General features: G+C 40.3%; 3 protein-coding genes across 4 annotated transcripts; 2 read left to right on the top strand and 1 right to left on the bottom strand.

Annotated features, from left to right (window-relative positions):
* Nucleotides 1-341: 341 nt before the first annotated feature.
* On the bottom strand, nt 342-4,196 carry fbxl12 (F-box and leucine rich repeat protein 12). 2 transcript variants are annotated; one of them, XM_089135152.1, is made up of 5 exons: nt 3,959-4,196; nt 3,492-3,567; nt 2,649-2,873; nt 828-1,255; nt 342-633 (listed from the first exon to the last, which is right to left on the bottom strand). In XM_089135152.1, exons 1-5 carry the CDS (start codon nt 4,069-4,071, stop codon nt 438-440), a joined length of 1,038 nt encoding a protein of 345 aa, XP_088991278.1. In that variant the 5' UTR covers nt 4,072-4,196; the 3' UTR covers nt 342-437. The 2 variants fall into 2 exon arrangements, with proteins under 2 accessions (XP_088991278.1, XP_039511004.2); XM_039655070.2 differs by having other exon boundaries at nt 3,867-4,014.
* Nucleotides 4,197-4,371: 175 nt separating this feature from the next.
* Nucleotides 4,372-8,038, top strand: leprotl1 (leptin receptor overlapping transcript like 1). Its single transcript, XM_039655072.2, has 4 exons — nt 4,372-4,530; nt 4,981-5,056; nt 5,161-5,347; nt 5,914-8,038. Exons 1-4 carry the CDS (start codon nt 4,515-4,517, stop codon nt 6,028-6,030), a joined length of 396 nt encoding a protein of 131 aa, XP_039511006.1. The 5' UTR covers nt 4,372-4,514; the 3' UTR covers nt 6,031-8,038.
* A 102-nt stretch (nt 8,039-8,140) lies between these two features.
* Nucleotides 8,141-11,958, top strand: LOC120465365 (uncharacterized). The gene is made up of 7 exons (XM_039655071.2): nt 8,141-9,011; nt 9,942-10,093; nt 10,855-11,096; nt 11,193-11,351; nt 11,559-11,681; nt 11,753-11,843; nt 11,932-11,958. Exons 1-7 carry the CDS (start codon nt 8,921-8,923, stop codon nt 11,956-11,958), a joined length of 885 nt encoding a protein of 294 aa, XP_039511005.2. The 5' UTR covers nt 8,141-8,920.
* Nucleotides 11,959-24,386: the final 12,428 nt, after the last annotated feature.

Raw genomic sequence — 24,386 nt, 5'->3', positions numbered from 1 at the left:
AGTAATTTCACTTAAATAACAATTAATAGGTAATTATCATTGTCATTTAAGTGAAATTACTGAACTTAAATATACAAGTTTGATAAAAATGATCATTAAAGAAGAAAATTTCAAATGGCACTTAGAGGCTTTTGCATCTGAACTCTTCATATATATATATATATATATATATATATATATGAACTAAATTAATAACTTTTTTACAGCAGAAATGAAGAACTGACTTCAGCTGGACTGTGAGGATCTTTTCTCGAGTAATAGTGTGTGTGTTTGTGTGTGTAACTGAGCGCATGTGTATTTTATTAACGTGCTCAACAGTGTAAACAAGCGTGAGCCTCGGCTGTGTTCAGATGCACTTTATTACACAGTATAAATCTTGTTCTCCGCACGTCAGGCTTGTGCCGAGGTGTGTGTGTGTGTGTTTCAGTCTGTCCTCATCAGTCTTTGTTGACGGCGCGCGTGCAGCGGGTGAAGTGTGTGACGCAGGCGGGGAGCATGGAGCGCAGCGCGCGTCTGAGGCTGGGGGCGGGGTCAGAGTCGCTCGCCGGCGGTCGGTCGCTCTCGTCAGATCTCGCCTCGTCCTCCACAAACTCCACCTCCACGAACTCCAGCAGGCGCAGCCGCGTCAAACACCTGCACACACACACACACACACACATGAGCAGAACTCAGTGGATATTTGACTGGTTTTGTGTTCCTGTGAGTTAGTGAGTGTGTGTGTGTGTGTGTGTTGCTCTAAGTGTGTGTGTGTGTGTGTGAGTGTGTGTGTTCTGGTGAGTGTGTGTGTGTGTGTGTTCCTCTGAGTGTGTGTGTGTGTCTCCACCCACCTGCAGCTCCTGAGCACCATCATCTGCGTGAGTCTGCATGTGCGCAGCCGCAGCGAGCGCAGGTCCTGCAGACGGCCGAGGGACAGCAGACCCGGCCCGACCTCCTTCCCCCCGAGGCTGAGGCGCTCCAGACCCGGCCAGCCCTCGCCCAGGCCCAGCGCCACCATCTGGGTCCGGCTGCCCGTCTGCAGCTCCAGGTGTGTGAGGCGCGCGAGTGTGTGTGGGCCGGGCGGCACGCAGCTCTTCAGGCCCGCCACGGTCACGCGGATCAGGTCGCGCAGCTCCAGCCGGGTCAGGCCTCGCCACGCGCTCAGGCTGCGCAGGTGCTGGTCCGAGAACGACGGCACGCTGTCCAGAACCAGCGTCTCCACGCCGTCGCCCTCCGAGAAGAAGCCGGCCGGCACCTCACAGAAGTGCAGCTCCAGAACCTGCGACAGAAGAGACCATCAGTCTACACACACACACAGATTTATGCATCTGAATAAATAAGTTTGATGTGTGTTATGATGATAGGACAATATTTGGTGGAGACACAACTATTGAAGATCTGGAGTCTGAGGTGCAGAAATCGAAACTCCGTTAAAGGATTAGTTCACTTTTGAAAAAACTTTAGCTGATTATTTACTCGCCCCCGTGTCATCCAAGATGTCCATGTCTTTCTTTCTTCAGTCGAAAAGAAATGAAGGTTTTTGATGAAATCATTCCAGGATTTTTCTCCATATAATGGACTTCAATGGGGTCCAAACGGTCCAAGGTCCAAAAGACAGTTTCAGTGCAAACTGTTCAAATGTCTTTAAACGATATCAGACGATGAATAAGGGTCTTATCATGCGAAACGATCGCTTATTTCAAAACTTATTCCAAAAATGTAACTTTTCTAAGGACAAATGCTAGCCTTGCTCTATTCTGTGAGGCGCGTTTGTAACGTCACGTAATACGTAATTACGTTCAAAAGGTCACGGGCGACGTAGCCGGAAGTACAGAGTCAGTGTTTACAAGTTGAACGCATAGGTTGAACGTGCAAACTAACTCAAACGCCGTTTACAAAAAAAGGAATTAAAAGGTAAAACAACGATGTCGGACGATTTTGACTCTGTACTTCCGGCTACGTCGCCCGTGACCTTTTGACCGTAATTACGTATTACGTGACGTTACAAACGCGCCTCACAGAATAGAGCAAGGCTAGCATTTGTCCTTAGAAAAGTTACATTTTTGGAATAAGTTTTGAAATAAGCGATCGTTTCGCATGATAAGACCCTTATTCATCGTCTGGTGTCGTTTAAAGACATTTGAACAGTTTGCACTGAAACTGTCATTTAGAACTTGAACCATTTGGTCCCCATTGAAGTCCATTATATGGAGAAAATCCTGGAATGTTTTCATCAAAAACCTTCATTTCTTTTCGACTGAAGAAAGAAAGACGTGGACATCTTGGATGACACGGGGGCGAGTAAATTATCAGCTAAAGTTTTTTCAAAAGTGAACTACTCCTTTAAAGTTGTGCATTTATGTTCACGATTGCTGCATCCACTCACAGAAACACATGTGGTTATATATTTACGGTAGGAAATATCTTCATGGAACATGATCTTTACTTAATATCCTAATGATTTTTGGCATAAAATAAAAATCTATAATTTTGACCCATATACTGTATTGTTGGTGATTTCCACAGACACACCCGCGCGACTCGAGACTGGGTTAGTGATCCAGAGACACACACACTAGAGATCTCTTGGCCAAATAACTGGCGTCAGTAAACCACAAAAGGGGAAAAGCATGATTTGTAAATGTACACAGATCCTGATTCCCGGAGCGCACCTGCAGTGAGAGCGGCAGCAGCCGGACACTGGGTAACGGCCGCAGATCTGTGTGTATGAGGCAGAGTCTGCGCAGACGAGGGCATTTGGAGCACAGCGCGCGCAGCCAGGACTCGCTGAGGAACACACCGGCGCGCGCAGACAGGAGCAGACCGCGCAGACGCAGGAGACGCAGCCCGTGACCCAGATACTGACGCAGCAGAGCCCACAGCACTCGAGACGTCACCTGCAACACACACACACACACACACATCAGGAAGTGGTGTAAGTATGGCCTGGAAAGGTTCAGGTTAAGGAAATGCTCGATTCAGATCTGCACGTCCAAATATTTACTAAAGTAGAAAAAGGCCTTAATATATGAAGAGTTCAGATGCAAAAGCCTCTAAATGCCATTTAAAATTTTCTTCTTTAATGATGATTTTTATCAAACTTGTATATTTAAGTTCAGTGGTTTCACTTAAATGGCAATGAGGATTACATATTAATTGTTATTGAAGTGAAATTACTGACAAGTTTGATAAAAATCATCATTAAAGAAGAAACTTTCAAATGGCATTTAGAGGCTTTTGCATCTGAACTCTTCATATTATGTTTGATTTTCTAGGGAAATACATAAAATAAAATGAGAGAGTTATTGTGTGTGATTCTTATTCAAATGTATGTTAATCTAATTTATTCATTAATTTTAATATTATTGTTTATACATGTAGTTTTCCTCTTGACTTTTCCCCGGCCCACTTCAGGCTGAAACTCCTGAAATACACTACAGTAAACTACACTACAGTAAAGTACAGTAGAGCACAAAACAACAACATAAAGACAATAAAGATGTTGAAACTCTCACTCTTTTCCATGTGGACAGATCGACAGCTCTCCACAGTCTCTGGTCCTTCACCAGCTGCTTCCAGCGCCTGCACACTCTACACACACATATATAAAATATATGAAAACATCACACTCTTTTGTTTGTTTGTGTTTGATGACTTCCGGTGTCTGATCGCCGTCTATTATGTGACTGAAACGACAGGATCTCTCACAGTTGTTACAGTAACGTTAAATCTCTGCTAACGGATGTTTCTACATGATCATCATTACATAAATTAATTCAATAAAAACATTATATGCGATAAAAAACAAAACAAAACAAACACTGTCACTGACCGAATTGCACTCACGTGAAACTAACACAGTTATTGTATGACATGACGCGATATTGTACCTGGAGTTGCGCACGAGTTCTCGCACATTTAAATAAGATAAAATATCAATTAAAATGTTTTCAGGAAAAAAGTCCAGAGTGTAGCATCTCACCGCGTCCATTTCAGTGCGGAACCTTCATCGCCCACGACACACTGACGGACACATTTACCGGTGACACGCTGTTTCCGGTGCATTCCCATAGGTAAAGGTTTAATGTATTTCATTATGAATTCTAAAGAATTGTCATTTGTATGTCAAAATAAGCTGTTTGAGAGCTGTTGCTGATCAATCTGTGACAAAATATCTTAATTTTCTGCGACTATTCAAAATAAAACTGTTTAAAAAATAGTTTACTGATATGAATGCCTGTACAAAATAAAATGTTAACATTGCATCGATATTTATTCGAAAATATTAATATGTATTAAGTCTATCCGTACAAATTTTTTTTTTTACTTATATTTATTGTTTGTTACACTTTTCCGTCTGATGTTTCTCTATGTTTGGTTTGATTTGTGATGTTGTTTTTGATCACCGGAAGTGGTCTAGTCGGGCGCATGCGTAGTGTGGAAGGCAGCGCTAGCGGTGCAGAGCATCACAAGCGCGAGGAGTTTCTGCAGCTTTATTTATTCAAGACTGTTAATTTGTGTGTTTATGAGTCTACATAATGGCCGGAATTAAAGGTGAGCGCATTAATCTGTGTGTGTGTGAGTGTGTTTGTGGTGTGTAGTGATGACGCGGAAGTGTTTGGTGTTCATTAGCGGCCGCAGATTTACATCCACCATCGAAAACAAAACCTCTATATAAACCTCTCCACAGAAACACATACATGTATACACACTCTCTCTATATATGTGTAGGCTACTTTCTAGAGTCATATAACGTTTAAAATACATACAGAGAGAGAGTGAGAGTGTGTGAGTGAGTATACTATGTGAAAGACAGAGATAGTATGTGTGTGTTATGTATCTGTGCGTGTAAGAGAGTGTGTATGTTTGTATATATCTACACACACATATTAAATAAAATCTTTTATGCTAGATGTGATCAATAGGTTTGACAGCACTGATTTATATATATATATATGTGTGTGTGTGTGTATATGTTGGTAATGTAAATCTGCTGTTCCTCAGCTCTCATCAGCCTGTCGTTCGGAGGAGCGATCGGCCTCATGTTCCTCATGCTGGGCTGCGCTCTGCCCGTCTACAAGTGAGTGAGTGTGTGTGTGTGTGTGTGTGTGTGTGTGGTCATGTGATCTGTGTGATTGAGTGTGTGTGTCATCATGTGATGTGTGTGTGTGTGTCTCTGTGCAGTGAGTACTGGCCTCTGTTCCTGCTCTTCTTCTACATCCTCTGCCCGATCCCGTACTGCATCTCCCGGCGTGTGGTGGACGACTCTGACTCGGCTAGTAATGCCTGTAAAGAGCTGGCCATCTTCCTGACCACGGGGATCGTCGTGTCGGCCTTCGGGCTGCCCGTCATCTTCGCCCGTGCCGCTGTGGTAAATGCACGCGCACACACACACACACACACACACGTTCTCTCGCTGTGGTGAATAACCAGACCGTCCTGTCAAAGTCAATATCACTATATATATACAAAATAATTATACACAGTGCACACACATATATGATGTAAACACAAACTTTTATTTTGGATGCGATTTAATCGCGATTAATCGTTTGACAGCCCCAATTTATATTAAAACTAGCATCATAAAGTCTGATATTTTTCTACTTTGAGCAGTGATGGAGCGATACTTGACTCCTCTTAGGAGCATATCAAACAAAAACAGCTCCTTGGACAAAATCAAATGTAATGTAGTTTATTTTAGTTCAGATTAACATGTGAGGGCAGCGAATGTATTCATAATGTCAAAATAAAACCGACGTGATGTTACTTGAAAGCATTATAGCTGATTATTCCTGCCACACTTCCATGGTTACAGTGAGTGTTATGATGCGGATCTGTGGACGCGGGATAGTTCGCTCAAGGCACAGTTGGGTTGGCGTGTGTTAATGTGGAGCCCTGTGTGTGAGGTTTGTGTGGATGTGTGTGTGTGTGCAGATCAAGTGGGGCGCGTGTGCGCTCGTCCTGACGGGGAACATCGTGATCTTCGCCACCATCCTGGGCTTCTTCCTGGTGTTCGGCTCCAACGACGACTTCAGCTGGCAGCAGTGGTGAAGCTCATCTCGCCTCGTTATCTGTTACTGACATCACTCTCGTATTTATAACGCCGCCCACTCATAGATGCAGGAAATCAGTGCAATAATTTTGTTCATTTTAGATCCTTCTGACATTCTGGATTGTTGAGTTTCGTGCACGACTGAATTCAGGTGGTCGAACGAACACTGGTGACGTCAGATTGTTTCGTCCGAGCGGAAACTTTCAGCTTTACGACTCTGGTGTGTTTTCTGTTACCAGCTTTCTTTTTATTCACGACTTATTTATTTGTTCCTGTGTCGCATTAAACGTGAGATTGTAGATGAAGCTCGTCATGTTCACGTCGATTCGAATGATTCTGTTAGTGTTTGTTTTTTGCGCTTGGCATCGTGAGATTTCCCAGACATGTTTCTTTGGAAAAAGCAACAAGAAAGGAAGTGTTTATCTGCAAACTATGAAACTCAGATCATGTTTGATTTAAAAGCATGTAGACTAGCTCAGATTCATCATTTAAGGTAAAAAAGAAAGACTTTCTGAGCAAGTGTTTAAAGTCAACATGGACTCAAATGACACATTTCTGCTCTTTTTGGCAATGGTTCATCTGTGCATGTTATTAAATAAAAAAAAGTTGGCCTTCGTAATCTTTAATCAAAATGTAATACTTTTTAAGGCAAGACACCCCAAGTGAATGGGGGGGAAATGAATAGATATCACCATACTTCCAAAACTTGATTACATTAACAATTACAACAACAAAAAAAGTTTTCTGAAATGTTATGTATAATATGTACGGAGGCGTATTGCATTCACTTGAAAAAAAATCTACTCTGTTTTTCTGAATTAAAGAGTTAATTTTTCCTTGTAAAAAAAAAATTGCTCTATTTTTCTGAATTAATGAGTTAATTTTTTGTGAGAATTTTTTTTGCTGTTTTTCTGAACTGAGTTAATTTTTTGTGAGAAAAAAAAATTTGCTCTGTTTTTCTGAATTAACGAGTTAATTCAGAAAAACAGAGCAAAAAAAACATGAAAAATTAACTCATTAATTCAGAAAAACAGAGCAAAAAAAACATGAAAAATTAACTAATTAATTCAGAAAAACGGAGCAAAAAAATCCATGAAAAATTAACTCGTTAATTCAAAAAAACACAGCAAAAAAAAAAAAATTCCATGAAAAATTAACTTGTTAATTCAGAAAAACTGAGCAAAAACTTTTTTTCTCATGAAAAATTAACTCATTAATTCAGAAAAACAGAGCATTTTTTTTTCTCATGAAAAATTAACTCATTAATTCAGAAAAACAGAGTAGATTTTTTTTCTTCAAGTGAATGCAATACGCCTCCGTAAATATGCACTCATTTGGGTACGTTAAATCTAATATGTCAACAAAATCAAACAAGAATTTAGAATTTTGTTTACATATTAGAGTTAAAAGTTTTAATAAAAGGCATTTTGGATTTTTGAATTTTTATGTTTTTTTTTTTTTTTGTAATAAATATTGCATAAAAATCAGGCGAATGATATATTCACAAACCCCTCAGTAAAAACCTTCACAATATGGACAGGAATAAAACTGTAAGTTTTGGTGTGTGTAAGTTCTGCTGTAGTAGAGAAAAAAACAATTTAATGACATGACCTGTAATAGAAATCTACTGACCGTAATAGATAAAGTGCACTAAAATACACTCTTAAAAAATGTATTTTAGGTGTTTTCGTTCCACTGATCTGGAAAACACTTTATGGAAGCCAAAAAGAGCAAAATAAAAAAGCATTTTTGCCTGTAATGTCTCGCCGTGACACTTCTGATTCCTCATGGATAAACCCAAGCTCTGTACTTTTTCATCCTGTTCTCGAAATCAGTGCGGTTTCAGTGCTAGAATGTTTTATAAATGCGGTTTCATGTTGACTTTAATGCTTTGAAGAGATGTTCTGTTATTTTATATCTTACTGTGCAGAAATGGCACAAGTAACATTGTAACTTTTGTTTCCCCTCCTGTTCTTTTTTAAATAAATGCCATTTTTTGAAAGAAAAGGAAGAGTTTTACATTTGTTGTACACGACCTCTGACCTTTGTTTTTTTGACTGACCCCATTATTAGTTCCATCACTCAAAAGATTACCAGAAGACTCAAATAATATAACATGTAAAGGTTGAAATGTCCGTGGGCCGCTCGTGTCTTCTGTCAGTATGTGTGGAATGAGGGAGAGACGCTGAAACACGTCTGCGATACAGAAACACCTGCCACATTCACCTCAGATTTCATTAATAATTCACATTTGTGTGAAGACATGTTTGGGTCACTAACCTAGAGGCGGAAGAAAAAAAATATGCATACAAAAATGCCTATATATAATATATACAGTATATATACAAAATATCTCAGACATTTAGAATTTTTTACTGTAAAATGCTGAAGGAAATCAAAAAGTTTCAGAACAGCGCCACCTTTTGGTCACAATTTATTATAAAAATGTAAAATATTCTAATGGCTTTTGATTAATTACATGAATTGATTGAATACAAACATAACATCACCCATTGTCACCTTACTCAGACAAAACTACACAACACCTATTTAGTAACAGTGCCATCTCGGTCTAAAGTTATAAGCAATTTAGTCCTTACAAATGAGTGTTTTTCAGATTTTTTTAGCCATTTTTACTAAAATAATCTAAAAAATGTCTTTAACTTGCCGTGCCTTTTTAACGCTTGACCTCTTAATTGTTGCTTGCAGTCATACACATTAGCTATATGAGTGGGACACATTCCTGCCAGGTTTCGTGTGTGTATTTGAATATTTGGAGAGAAAGAGAGAGTGTTTTCTTCGCCCTAAAGCGAAAGAGATCCATCATGGTGTGTTGGAGCCGCAGTGAAGGACTGAGACACGAGCACAGCCGAACACACACTGGAGGTTATGAGGAGGTTTTTCAGAGTTGACAGAGATGAAGATTACGGTCAGATTCAATATCTCACTGCCAAATGCATCCGACTGTCTCAGGAGAAAGGTAAGAGTCACACGATCAGATTCAGCGATGAAAACAACTTTAAAGCTGTTTAGATTATGTAGATCAGCTAAACTCAAGAAGCCGGACAATGCTAAAAACAACCATATTTTAGTTTAAATATATTATTTGCTACAATTCTGTCATTTATTTGACAATACATCATGCATTAACTAATAATGAGCAAAAACATTTTTCATTACGTATTCATATTCGTTAATCTTTGTTGATAAAAAAGGGAAATTCTCTGCTGATTTTCTTGCCCTGTTTGTTCCAAACCTGTTTGAGTTTTATTTGGTCTGTTGAGCACAAAAGATATTTTGATGTACACTTGTTGGTCCACTGACTAAAATATAGTAAAAAAAAAAAAAAAGCATACTATGGAAGTCAATGGGGACAATTAAGTATTTTTAGTGTTATTTCATGTTTTGGGACCTGATTGTAAATTGTCACCATTTTGTCAGAATTACATTCTTTATTTGCATTATTAAACTTTTTGTTTACTCCTTTTTAACCTTGTTCCCTTTTTTCCATCCATCATCTCTTATTGGAACAACATTTTTGATGGCTAGAATTTGTGCCATGTTTAAAATTCTTTCATGATATGCTTTTATTCCTGTTTTTTCTTCTTTGTTTCTCTTTTCTATCTATTGGCAACTAATTTTCAATTGCCTATGTAAATTAGGCTTCTTTATATCATCTTTCTTGTCGACTGTTAAATTATAACTAGATTATTGTGTGAAAGTTTCTGTTTTTGTATTTTATGTTTGTTAAAATTTGCAATAATAGAACTTTGCAGTGCGTCTGTGCCTCTCTCTCTCTCTCTCCTTCTCTCTCTCTCTCTCTCTCTCTCTCTCTCTCTCTCTCTCTCTCTCTCTCTCTCTCTCTCTCTCTCTCTCTCTCTCTCTCTCTCTCTGTGTGTGTGTGTTGCAGCGGCGCTCCAGCGTGAGCTGCTGGTGTCTCGCGAGCGTCAGCAGGCTCTGCAGGTGGAGATGGAGGCTCTCTCAGTGCGAGTGTGTCATAAAGAGCAGATCTGCGTTGAGATGAGCATCAAATACCAGCAGCTGATGGAGAGATTTCAGCAGGTACAGCCGAACACACACCATAATTTAATATCACTGGATGAAACTTGTACCACAATGACACCAGTGAAACGGCTTCTCGAACAAGAACAAATGTAGGGGGCGGGGCTTGATTTTGTCCGTGGGGAGTTGATTGGATGGTTGTGGTTCGCTATTGGTGGATTGGTGGCTATTGCCCCGCCCACATCATCAGAGGAGAGGAGATGCAAGAGGGAGGGGAAGTTATTTTGTTTAAAGGCTTATTGTAGAAAATTGCACACAGTTCAATACTCAGGGTGTAACGATACTCTCATGATTCAATACATATCACAATACAATATTATTAAAAGGTTAACAAAAAATGTACTGTTGGTTAAGATGGTAAATTTGGTCTTACATTGTGTGTGTAAATGAATAGTCTTGGACTTGGACTTAATGAACAATAAAGACAGCAGAATAACAATATTCATGAAACTGAATCATTTTAGATGAATATGATGATCTCTGTCACTGATATATTTAAAATAACGTTGGCCATTTTTTACTGGTAACATCAGAGATTTGGCATTACCAGGACACACAAGAATTCCCCCATTACATTATTATATATTATATTCAACAAGATACATATTGTATTTTTGAATTGTGAAATATTGTGACATGATATATTCTACTTACCTAATAAATACTATTAAAAACATATGGAGTGTACAGTATGTACTGTGCAGAATGGCAGCAGTCCGTATAACCTGTGTGTGTGTGTGTGTGTGTGTGTGTGTGCGCAGGAGCAGGCTGTGACGGAGGACAGGTGTAAAGTCGCTTCACTCCTGAGTCTCCAGATGGAGCAGGTGAGCGGTGACCTACAGCGGCTGCAGGGCTCAGAGACGCAGCTGATGGGCCTGGTGGACGAGCTGCACCAGGAGGCCCAGCTCAGAGCCCAGCAAGCCGAGGTCCTGGAGACGCGGCTCCACGAGGAGACCCAGTCAAAGGCACAGCTGGTGGAAGACCTTGAGATGCAGCTAAACAGGTATATAACTGCATAAAATGCGCATATATACGCATATTTATTGAATGGTGTTCACGGAGTGTATAAGCCATTAAAGTATATATTCTGCTTGATCAGTAAATCCCTGGAGCTGATAGAGCTGCACAGCACCACCCAGAGGACGCTGGAGGAACTGCGACGGGAGCATTCGGAGAGTCTCGGGAAACTCCGGGAAACGGCCGAACAGTTCGAGTGGTTGTGCGCTCAGCAGCGCCGGTGGATGAGCTGCGTCAAGAGGTTCACACACACACACACTCGTAGCGACAGACACTTTCGAAGCGCTTTACGAATCTTTTGTTTTCGAATCAGTGAATTGGAGCATCTATCAAACTGCCAAAGTCATGTGATTTTTGTAAACGAGGCTCTTTTGCTGAAAATTAAACTGCTGAAAATTAGCATATATATAATGGGCCATTCACAGTGTGTGTGTGTGTGTGTGTGCAGGTTGAAGGACGGTCTGTCAGGTGAGAAGGAGTCCCTGGAGCTGCAGGTGAACAGGTTACAGGAGGAGTTGGATGCTGTCAGGAGGACTGTGAACTCCGACAGTCCTTCAGAACCCAGCAGAAGGTCACTTTTTAATTGATTTAATGTTTTATTTTATATGATACATGTGTGCTGATTTTCTCTTTTCCTCAAAGATGGGATGTAGAGAGGATATCTGACCTCCAGGCTGAGGTGGAGCGGTGGAAAACACTGTATGAAGACCTGCTCAAACTCAACATACAGCAGGTACACACACACACACACGTTCACTAACCCTGTCTGAAGAACACACACATCTATAATGTTATAATGTGTGTGTGTGTGGTTGTGTCAGGGCCAGTGGGCAGTGGGCAGCAGATGAACACCTCAAACCCCCATGAGGATCCAAACACAGACGACAGCTTCACATTATATGACCAGTGTTTTTTTAAAGGCTGCGTTTATCTGATCTAAAACACAGTAAAAACAGTGAAACTAGAGGCCACTAGGGGGCGATGTACCTCCACACACACTCATGCCAAACCTCAAGAACTGGGATGGATTTCACATCTCTCCAAATACCAACACAACTAGAGTCATCATGACATCGACTCGTCCAGGATCATAATCTCTGTCTGTCTGACAACAGTGTGTGTTTCTCAGTGATCTATCAAATAAACTGCATTGCTGAAGCCTCTCTGAGATGAGTGATCAACACTAATATCACACACACAGTCTTCAATGCACTCTCTCTCAGCGCTCGCATCAGATCTTCATATTAATTTCCCTTAAAGGTGCAGTATGTAATGTTTAGCAGCATCTAGTGGTGAGGTTGTGAATCGCACCCAACAGAAGTTACAGTGGCCGACAGGAAGTGATGTCATCGTCTGAGACAGCAGAGAGGTTTCTTTACAAAGATAAATTAATGAAATTCGGTTTACTTGATTGTTCAGTAAAACCGATATATTATTGCAAATATTATTGTTACTTGTTCATCATTGTGTCAGTGTTTTACTCGCTGACTTTAGCAGCTTCTTTGCGTGAAGAACAACATAGTGAAGAAACGCGCTTGTCTGCTCAGGGCCACCGTAGACACATGTGGATGTAAGCGGACCGCGGTGTGTGTGTAGAGAAATGCTCATTCTAAGCTAATAAACATATAATGGTTCATTACGTAAGATCTTTATACACCACTGCACACATAGTTATGTTTATGATCCTTCTAAATATTACACAGTGCACCTTTAATACTGTGTTAAAGTTGTTTAAATGGAAGACGAAGAAAACCACATGTAATACCACTGCGTGCCACCAGATGCCAGTATAGCGGCATTTATATCTAAGTTGTGCTGTGTATTCCCTAGTTGCTTATAAAAGTATTTTCAGTCATAATTATTAGTTTTTTTACCACTCTGATTAAGTGACAAATTTACATTTTACAAATTAGGGATATGCAAATTTTATATAAAGAATAATGTGCTGTATCGCAAAAATGCACCTATGTTTTTCCCTGATAATAATCATCTGCATGTTGCCTACACTTATAATACCATTATAGAGTTTATATGAATCATTGCGTAGAACTCACACAATTTGTTCATTTATATACCTGATGGAAATGAGTGTTTTTCCCTTTAATTATTGTGATGTCATTATGAGGTAACGTGACTTCCGGTTCGGTCTCTTCTCTTCGAGAGGTTTCTTTTGACTGATAATCTTATCTAATCTTTATTGTAATTATTACTTTGTCTTTATTTTTCTCCAGTTCATGAGTATAATGTTATTTTTACTCGCGTGCGTGATTCTTTTTGTCATTTGACCATTTTTGAGTAATATTTTTTGCCCAAATATGTGTAAATGAGAGCATGTGGTGAAAACTGTAACGTTACATCATTAATTTTTATAGTAAACAAGCGCGATTCACTCTCAGAGGCTGCTTATTTTTGTCTTGTATCAGGGTTACACTAATTTATCTATTTTATTCACATCATTGTGTCACTTTCATGCGTTTAGCAGAGCTCTCTGAGTGTGTATAGATGTGAATAGAGTTCAGAACTCTACAGGTTTGTGAGACGCAGGGAGTCTAGCTTCATTACTGGGAATAACAGACGTGTCTTCAAGACTGATTTCCCTGGTGATGTCAGGGATTTTCAAAGTCTCTTGTGTTTAGGGAACAAGGCCTTTTGTATAAATATTATTATGCAGAGCTGCTTTCACATGCTTTTATCAATATTAAAGCTGCCATGTCAAACAGATGTTTGGATCGATGTGTCAGTGTTATGATGTTGAGGTGGTGACGTCAGAGCCTCTGCTGGTGGATGCTGGAACTGCAGCGTGTGTGTTCAGACGGAGACTACAGTTAGTTAACGTTTGTCCCTGGGGTCACTTTGACCCCGAATTGTTTTATTTATTATTTATTTTAAATTGAGTGATCCAAGACCCTCACTTGAACCATGAACACACACAAACACACACACACACACACAAAATTGATGGGATTCGAGGAGTTTTGTGGTTGAAATTTAAAAAAGTGACAAATCCTTCAATCACGAGTCAATTTGACCCCCTCAGGAATTTGAGGAATGTTTCAGTACTCATAGAACAACCTAAACATGCTTAAAATTCGAACTAAAATGCTAAAACCTTACCATTTATTTTGTTTTTATAATGTCTGCATGTGTAAAACGCATCTGAATAGCTGACTTTAGGACCCAACAGAACAGCTCATTTACTCCATATAAACCCTTCTAAAACCATCTAGAGTCATGAAATATCATGTCATATTATTATTTTCTACAAGAGGTGACAAAGACTCTTGTAAAGGACCTCTTTGGAGGGTCTAATGTGTGCTTTTGTCTAAATGTAATGTAAATTTTGTTAAAACGTAAATTTTGAAATGTAATTAAAAAATGTAAATTTTGACAATGTAAGATATTTTTAAATGAATTAAAAGGGTTATGCATGAAATTGTGAGTTATTTTGAATTTAATTTGAATTTAATAATCTGATGAAAACTTAAATTACCATTTATTTATTATTTATTGATTAAATCTAGCTATTTAAAGGTTAATAAAAAAATAAAAAAATGCATTTAAAAATAGAAAAAATAATATAAAAATGAACTAAAATATTATTTCTGGACCCCAAAAAATCAGGTATAGTTTTAGGATGAGGGTTAAACTAAAAACTGGCAGAAAATAGTCATGCAAAAATAAATATCCAAATGCAATACCTGATTAAAGGAAGTCATTATTTCTGAAATGATGAGATTTGGGATTGACAATCACATTTACTTACAGGTGTCAGTGGCGGAGTGTCCCTTTCTTCCGGAAAATCTTCAGACGAGCTGATCTCTGTCGCTCTAAGGTCCCGTAATCACACACACGACGACCCGGTAAGAATCTTTTCTAGTGTGTGAATGTGTGATCTTTATTGTAGATGTGTATCATTTGTTGAATACAATATCTCAAAATGAACTTTAAGAGACTCTCTCTCTCTCTCAAACACATACACACACACACACACTCACCCATCACTGACCTCAGAGTTTCTGGAACGTACAGATGATTGTGTTTGTGAAATGTATGAAAACACACTCAGAAAACATTTCTACTGGACTGAACCCAACACACACAGTATGAGGTGTGTGTGTGTGTGTTTCATCAGTGTAGTATTTTGCCGTTTGTTTTATTGATGGTGATCACGTGTATGTTGTGTGTTCACTCTGTGACCTTTTTCCTCAAGACACACTCTCGTTTGTTCGTTCATTCATTCATTGAGTCGTTGATTGATTGATTCATTCATTCGAGGAGAGTTTGTGATTCTGCATGTGTGTGTAGCTTTGAATCACAGTGGATTTTACATGATCAACAGAAAATCCTATTATTATTATTATTAGAGAAAGTTCTTGTGCAAGCATATTATCAAAGCATATTCTGTCTCTCGAAGACTCATATTCACGGTCTGACTTGTGCAAATGAATCATAAGTGAGTGTTACAGACACCGACCGTCTCTCATCATCTCACACACTCGCCCAGCTCAGGCCTAAATATATCCGAGCACAACCCCGAACGCACAGTTGACCGCGAGGCGACGACTGAACCGGAAGCGCTTTACCGCTTCATTACAACAAGAGCCCCATTCAGTCCTGAGACTCGTAATGTTTTATTGGCGTAACCCGCGCCTCACACTCTCGCGGCGCAGAGCAAACACAGACGGCGTGTAGGATAATATTTGTGCATGTGTGTGAGTGTGTGTCGCGGGCCGAGACAGACGCATCGGTGTTCTGTACAGCAGGTAGTTCTTAAATCCATTATCACGTCGTCTCTTATGCTCCATATCTGCTGTAGCGGACACATATAAACACACACACACACACCGCGAGAAACAGGAGAACGTCCTCTGTGATGTTATTGTGGGCTGCTAAAGATCTATAACCGCTCTAATATTAATAATATATCTTATTACCACACCTGACACTGAGAACGTATAGTTATTTTTCAGCCGTTTGCCACTGAAGCCTCTGGTGCTCTCGGCCATTTTGGACTGAAAAATTGGAATGGGGCGAAACTCGGTAAATGTTTTGGCACTTGCTGTGAGGACACAAAAATAAAAAATCATGGACATGATTCATAAAGTTTAAATGGTCCTGTAAAAATCATAGATATAGGGTAGACGTCTCGTCCGCGCTGCTGGCCAATGGAGGTCGACGTCCGCACTGGCGGCCATCTTGCCACAGTCAGCACGCTCACTCTTAGCGTTGTGTTTTAATGGTGCATGTACTTTTTAAATAATGATTTTCAAACAGTTTGGTTTGTTATAAACGTCATAGATGTAGTTATGACACTGCCCACTTCTGAATAATAAGTGTATCAATAAATAATCATTCAGAATTATAACCACATTAATAACGATTGTAAGAAACCGAATCGTTTGTAAATTTAAACGAGATTTAAACGAGATACGAGTATTTGTGTTAGTGCTGATCACTCATCTTACATCAGGAGCCGCCAGAAAGCTTGCCTGTGCCAAGATGGCCGCCGGTGATGACGATAGAGACTCTGCCGTAAGACATCTAGCCTTTATAATGGAAATCTGTGGTAAAAATAGTCACACTTGTGCTCCTCGCGGTCGGAAATGACGCGTTAGAAATGAACGAAGAGTGGAAGTCCTCTAGTGGAAGCGTTCGGAACTGCAGCCGAACACACTCGCACTGAACGCTCGATTCTGTGGATCAACCATTAGATTTTGAGGAAAACTGGATTTTTTAGAGGAAAACGGGATTTCTCATAACAAAACACATAAAATTCTGTTACTTTAAGTTTTTTAATCTTAAATTCTTCAGTCGTACAGCTCGTTAAACCACTTTCACAAGCCAACATCAAACTTGATCCACTGTATCTCACTGACTTTCATTTACAGGGATTAATTCTATCAGTGAAGTCTTTGAGTCGCCGTACATCTCCGTCTCTAGACACGGTGTAGCGCTGTCACTCCTCCATCAGGACGTCAAGCGGTTCCTGGACCGTATAAACACCGGACAGTCTCTGTGAGCGTGTTTAACGCTGCATGTTGCTCATTTACCCACTGACCCCCTTCCTGACCTTTAGGGTCAAAGGTCACCTCCCACGTTACACTGATGATGTCACACCTGCTACCATGACATAATGAGACATGACCAGTAGAGGTCACACAGGTGTGTGAGTGTGTGTGTGTGTGTGTCGGATACAGTTATATCATATATCAGTTGCAGCATTCTTGATATATCTTACTTATACATTATCACACAGCTCTATATTTAAAGTTGCAAATATTCTGCTGATGTGTTTGTGTGTGTGTGTGTGTGTTCAGTCGAGTCATAAAGTCAAGCGTATGGAAACGCCATCAGATGTAGAATTAGTTAAACTTAACCTTCACGCATCACCTGTGTTCACGTCACGGCGTCTGAGAGATTCATGAAGCCACACACTGATTTTATGAGCCAGAACCTCGAGATTCGGGACCAGCAGGTCTTATAACACACACACAAACACACACACACACACTGTGCTGGAAAACGAGACACTGAGGAAGAACATCAGTATTTGCACTCTGTACCTCATTAGCATAATGGCAGCCTGTGGTGTTGATTGGCTGAGCAGCGTCTCTTAGCTCCGCCCTCAAACACTGTAGTGTATCTGCGACTGGAAGAGTTCGGCTCGTGTTGTTCGTGTCGAGAAGACGCTGTTTTCTGAGACTGATACGGTAAAACCCACGCCATCGTTCGTATCACTGTGATCAAGATATGATAATGAGCGTTTGCTTCCTGACCAATCACAGCAGAGCAGCTCTCAGAGAGGCGGGGCTTAGAGAGAGGAAAGGGCTGAAGCTGCAGTGGAGATTATGAGGAAATAAAGTGTGTTTGATCTTGGATGAAACTGAACAACATCAGGAGCCTTTAATATAGTGTAATAGGGCACTTTATGTAAACTCACTGACAGATATTTAACTAAAACAATGAAAACAATCATTAACTCCTTCCAAATGGGACTGATTTGAACTCCATCATCTCCTCTGTGCCGTCACGAGTGTGTGTTCAGAGTTAAACTGAGTCCTGGTGTAACGCAGCGATGGCTTCCAGATGTGTGTGTGTGTGTGTGTGTACGCCGGATCCTCACACCAGCGCTTCCTCACAGCGAGTAATGATGTGTTTCGGAGACTCCACATGATCACGTGATCTCTGAGGTCAGAGGAGAGAGTGTTTTCTGTTAGGAAGCACAAATGAAGGCAAACCTCAACCGGACTGAATCAATGTTGTGTTTCAGTGTTTCCTGCCATTAGACAGCGAGTGTGTGACGCTCACACACACCGACGGGTTTCCCTGCCAATACACAACTGTGTTAAACTGATTCATGCTTATTATTTGTCAACAGAATTGTAAAAAAATGTCTTGTTTTCCATCACTAATTTCTAAGCATTCCTAAATTAAGACACATTTAGTGGAGAAGAAAAATAACTGACGAGATTAAAGGATTAGTTCACTTTTGAAAAACTTTAGCTGATAATTTCCTCGCCCCCATGTCATCCAAGATGTCCATGTCTGTCTTTCCTCAGTCGAAAAGAAATGAAGGTTTTTGATGAAAACATTCCAGGATTTTCTCCATATAATGGACTTCAATGGGGACCAAACGATTCAAGGTCCAAAAGACAGTTTCAGTGCAGCTTCAAATGTCTTTAAACGACACCAGACGATAAATAAGGGTCTTATCAAGCGAAACGATCGCTTATTTCAAAACTTATTCCAAAAATGTAACTTTTCTAAGGACAAATGCTAGCCTTGCTCTATTCTGTGAGGCGCGTTTGTAACGTCACGTAATACGTAATTACGTTCAAAAGGTCACGGGCGACGTAGCCGGAAGTACAGAGTCAGTGTTTACAAGTTGAACGCATAGGTTGAACGTGCAAACTAACTCAAACGCCGTTTACAAAAAAAGGAATTAAAAGGTAAAACAACGATGTCGGACGATTTTGATTCTGTACTTCCGGCTACGTCGCCCGTGACCTTTTGAACGTAATTACGTATTACGTGACGTTACAAACACGCCTCACAGAATAGAGCAAGGCTAGCATTTGTCCTTAGAAAAGTTACATTTTTGGAATAAGTTTTGAAATAACCGATCGTTTCGCATGATAAGCGTTTGGATCTTGGACCGTTTGGTCCCCATTGAAGTCCATTATATGGAGAAAAAGGGTTACAGGGGGACTTTAAGCACAAACTCATATTATAAGTCTTAATATCTTCAGTCATTGTTCTTCTTCTCCAGTAAATGTGTCTTGATTTCATATTTGTGTTGTAAAACACGACTGAAGCGCCTGAACGTCGTCCTGCACCCAGAGGAACGTCTTGGTTTGTGAAATGACATTTTCAGGATGCTAAATATGAGCGCTGGTCACTAGCTTTTTATGTTTTGGTTGAGTTGTGGAAAGCTGATGTATTGTTAGTTGTGTGTGTGTGTGTGTGTGTGTGTGTGTGTGTGCTGAGCTCCAGTAATGACAGAGTGAAGACTCGCAGTGTAAACACACATCTGCATTTAGCTCTGAGATTACGGGTTCCTCTCGGACGCTTGTGTCGCTGGCGAGCGCTTGAGGTCGAGTGTGTGTGTGTGTGTGTGTGTGTGTGAACACCAGAGGGAGAAAGGGAGCAACTCCTCCTCCTCCTGCAGAAGCTCTGGGTTTCCTGGGGAATTACCAGCTCGACCTTTGACCTTCAAACTGCTTAACTGGAGCTGGCTTGTGTTTTATTCCTGCTAACAATCTTCAATTCCTGACGAGACTCCCCCTCTATTCTCTCTCTCTCTCTCTCTCTCTCTCTCTCTCGCTCTCTCTCTCTCTCTCTCTCTCTCTCTCTCTCGCTCTCTCTCTCTCTCTTTCTCTCTCTCTCTCTCTCTCTCTCTCTCTCTCTCTCCCTCTATTCTCTCTCTCTCTCTCTCTCTCTCTCTCTGTGTGTGTGGAAGTGAACAATGCCTCATTCTCCATCCAGACCTGTGGTTTGGCAGAAGCGTCGCTCCGATTACAACCGCACTCTCTAATCAACACCAGCGGAGAGAGGGAGGAGAGCCTCAGGATTAGAGGAGTGTGTGTGTGTGTGTGTGTGTGTGTGTGTGATCACTATCGTTCTTCCGTCTACGCCGTCTGGGGTTCAGCGATCTGCTCACACTCGGTTCTGATCGGCCCGTCAGGAAATATTTCTCTCATTAAATCATCGTTTGGTACCAAAACCACAACTGACTGAACGCTATCAGCTCTCCCATAATGCACTGCGCACGGGTGTTTAGCATTATTAGGGACCAGATAACACACACACACACACACACGCTGTCAGTAGATCATTGTGTGTTTGACTGATCTGCAGCTGTTTGTGGCAGATGCGCGTTTGACTGAAGTTCACGTCTCTCATCATTATTGCACGTGTGTGTGTGTGTGTGTGTGTGTGTGTGTGAACTCTTCCATGAGCTCCTGCAGGGAAAATGATATCAGTCTGTTATCCATCAGAACGGGAGATGAGCGGGAATTGGCGTTGAGATTTTGTGTGTGTGTGTGTGTGTGTGTTATACAGTATTTGAGACAGGAGTGATTCCTCTAATCATGGTGTTCACAAAACAAATCCGGTTTCAATTAAATGTTTTTTTCCTCAATATGATGTTCTGAAGAGAGGAAGTGCACACGTGAAGCAAAGGGTTCAGCAGATCCAGACCGCCCTGCTGGAACTACACACACACACACACACACACACACACACACAGCGAGAGAGACTTTATAGACCAGCAGACACACATATCCCTCTGATAGTGATGGTAATATGATCTAATAATCATCTATTCTTGATCTGGCCAGCTTTACATATATTGGATTTGAGAGTATAATAAGACACGATTAATGAGTGTGTTATTTGGCAGAAGGATGTTTCTCAGTTACATAATTACAGAAGCCGCACTGAGGGAATGTGCTGATCTCTTCACTTCAATGTGTCCAGTGTGTTTGATGTTCTGCGTGTAACACACACTCTGTCTTCAGCAAATGTCCAGATTTTCTTGACCAGCCAAATTATCGTCCCTCTCTACTTTCAACTCTCACTCAGATTTCAGTGTTCGAATGCTGGAATGATTTAAAAGCCACTTAGTAAACATTAAAAGCCAGTTATTAAACATTAAAAGCGAGTTATTAAACACCGCTCATGGAATGTTTCGCTTGGACGTTCATGTAACGGTTTTTACTTTTAAACTCTACACACACATCCAGAACTAATGCCTCACATCTCTCGCTAAATTAAACTCTGAATATTTCATTCAAAATATCACAAAAGCAAACATTTCTGGGACGTTGCAAACACCTTTGCTATAATATTATATTTTTGGATATATCATATACACAGTTATTCAAAACCTAAAGCTCTTCTTTCATGAGCTCTGATTTACATTTGAATTAAAAGTAATTGGCAGAGAGATTCACGGTAAACACGAAAGCAAGATTGAAACCAAACTACTGTTTTACTGTACGCATTTGTGGCCGTGAATACAGTATTACGGTCCGAAATAACCCATAACTCGACCTTTGACCTTTTATAGTCCTATTCTAAAGCCGTGATTGACTGGTGTTCAGTAGAGCAATGCGTGTTGGTGTGTGTGTGTGTGTGTGTGTGTGAGAGGGTGTTTTGATAGGTTGTGTTTGAAAAAAGAAATCAAGATTAGATGTGTGTGTGTTGCATAGAGAAGTGTGTGTTGTGGTTTGCAAAAAAGTGTTGTTATGAAATTGAAAACTGAGTCGAAGGCTGAGAATGTGTGTGGTTTTGCAGATCTGGTGTGTGTTTCTGGTGTTTGTGTGTAACTGTAATGTTATTTGCTTCGGAATGTTGAAAAGTATCGTTCTCATAATGTGTGAAGAACACGCAACATTCCGATACAAGTAACATTCAGAAGAATGATGGAATGATGGAATGATGGAATGGAATGTACCCATAACCAAGAAAAAAAAAACTGTTTAAAACATTTTAAAAACTGGACATTTTGGGACATTCAAAACTCATATTTTTATAACTTAATGTCCACTTTATTACAATGTAAGCAAACCGTTTTCAGAAAGTGTTGCTCGCTGTAAGTGTGTGTGCAGTTTACAGTCCAGAGAAGCAAACGGCCAATGAGAGGAACTGAGAGGAACTTCACACACTGCGGTGATGTGCAGATAACGAGTGTGTAATAATCACACACTCATGAAGGAACAGATGTGTTTCCATTGAAATTACACCGCTTGCTTTATTCAGAATCAATGTTTACTTCTCTGGTTGCTTTGATGGAGGGACAAACGTTTTTTTGCACTGGATCGTTTTGAGATTATGGTCCATTTATCCTCTGTAACGCATCATCGCTCAGACTAGTGGAAAGAAAATGTCCAAGGCACCATTTGACCTATAAACTTTAAACTTTATTGTGTAACTGAGTTTTTCTTCAGGTCTGTCGTTCAGTGTCTGTTCTCGGCTCAGCACAACAGCAGGGTTTAGAGAGAGAGAGTATGTGTGTGTGTGTATGATTGAGGGTGTGTGTCTTTGAGTGTGTGTGTGTGTGTGTGTGTGAGAGAGTGATTGAGAGTGTGCATCTGAGAGAGAGATTGTGTGTGTGTGTGTGTGTGTGTGTGTGTGTGTGTGTGTGATTGAGGGTGTGTGTGTGTTCAGGGACTCGTAACGACCGGACGGCTGACCCGCTTGATTTAATGTGGCTCCTGCTATGAAAACAGTGCAGCTCCTGAACGTCTCGAGTGAGACTCCTGTTTGATTTGGATTCAAGTCTGGAGGATCTGAAACCTGTTTCACATCTGAACCATTAAACCAGTGTCAGGCTAAAGTTAAACCAGTGTCAGGCTAAAGTTAAACCAGTGTCAGGCTAAAGTTAAACCAATGTCAGGCTAAAGTTAAACCAGTGTCCGGCTAAAGTTAAACCAGTGTCCGGCTAAAGTTAAACCAGTGTCCGGCTAAAGTTAAACCAGTGTCCGGCTAAAGTTAAACCAGTGTCAGGCTAAAGTTAAACCAGTGTCAGGCTAAAGTTAAACCAGTGTCCGGCTAAAGTTAAACCAGTGTCCGGCTAAAGTTAAACCAGTGTCAGGCTAAAGTTAAACCAGTGTCAGGCTAAAGTTAAACCAGTGTCCGGCTAAAGTTAAACCAGTGTCCGGCTAAAGTTAAACCAGTGTCAGGCTAAAGTTAAACCAGTGTCCGGCTAAAGTTAAACCAGTGTCCGGCTAAAGTTAAACCAGTGTCAGGCTAAAGTTAAACCAGTGTCCGGCTAAAGTTAAACCAGTGTCCGGCTAAAGTTAAACCAGTGTCAGGCTAAAGTTAAACCAGTGTCCGGCTAAAGTTAAACCAGTGTCCGGCTAAAGTTAAACCAGTGTGTGATAGAGTGCAATGCTCTGAAGGGATAATACTGGTCTGACAGTTTCTTTTGACAGAGCTCCGGTCAAGGAGAAGGGCACGGAGAAATTATTCCAGCAAACTTTTTAATTATTGAAGTTTGAGTATAGACATCGTTGTACAAACAGTAATATATGCATTTCTGTGTGTGTGGTCTATAAAAGAAACAAGAAAATAAAATAATATTAGTCACGATGTACAAAGTATGAATATGTACAAATGTATACAGTAATATCCAATATAATTAAAGCTGCAAGCAGCATTTTGCGGGGTTCAAGCAGTTTAGGCCTTTAAGGCCTTTAAGCACAAAAGCATCAAAAGACATTAAGTTTTATGTAGCAAGCATTATTTACCATGATAAACCATATTTCAATGTGATTTTTCATGATTTACCATGTTCTAGTATGATTTACCATGAATCTAACATGAGTTTCCATAGTTTACCTTGATATACCATGTTATAGGATGGTTTACCACAATATAGCAAGTGAAAAGACTATTAATAAGAAAAGTGGCCAGCAGAGGGCAGTAGAAGACCACTTATTGGCACACTTCCATTTTGAAATACTTTGTTTCTCCAATATTCTGCACTAAAGCAAACCATTTTTTTCACGTTAACTTCATAAAGCATGCTTACACACAAATGCACGCACACGCACACACACACACATTTATGCTTATAAGTATAACACACCGTTGCCATGAAAAACAGAGCGTTGCCATTGATTCTAAACGTAGAGACAGAACGGACTATTTTTCTTTTTTATCGGCAATCGTTTTTTAAATCAATAAACTCCTTTTTATATCTATATTTTGAGTCAAATTATTGATTTACTTGGTAGGTAGCAATGTAATAAGCAGATGAGCAGCTGAGCGT

This window comes from Pimephales promelas, chromosome 9 (genome assembly GCF_988280905.1).
Source record: "Pimephales promelas chromosome 9, fPimPro1.hap1.1, whole genome shotgun sequence".
Taxonomy (NCBI): Eukaryota; Metazoa; Chordata; class Actinopteri; order Cypriniformes; family Leuciscidae; genus Pimephales; species Pimephales promelas.
The sequence above is the reverse complement of the archived record's forward strand: the minus strand, read 5'-3'. Positions and strand labels throughout refer to the sequence as shown.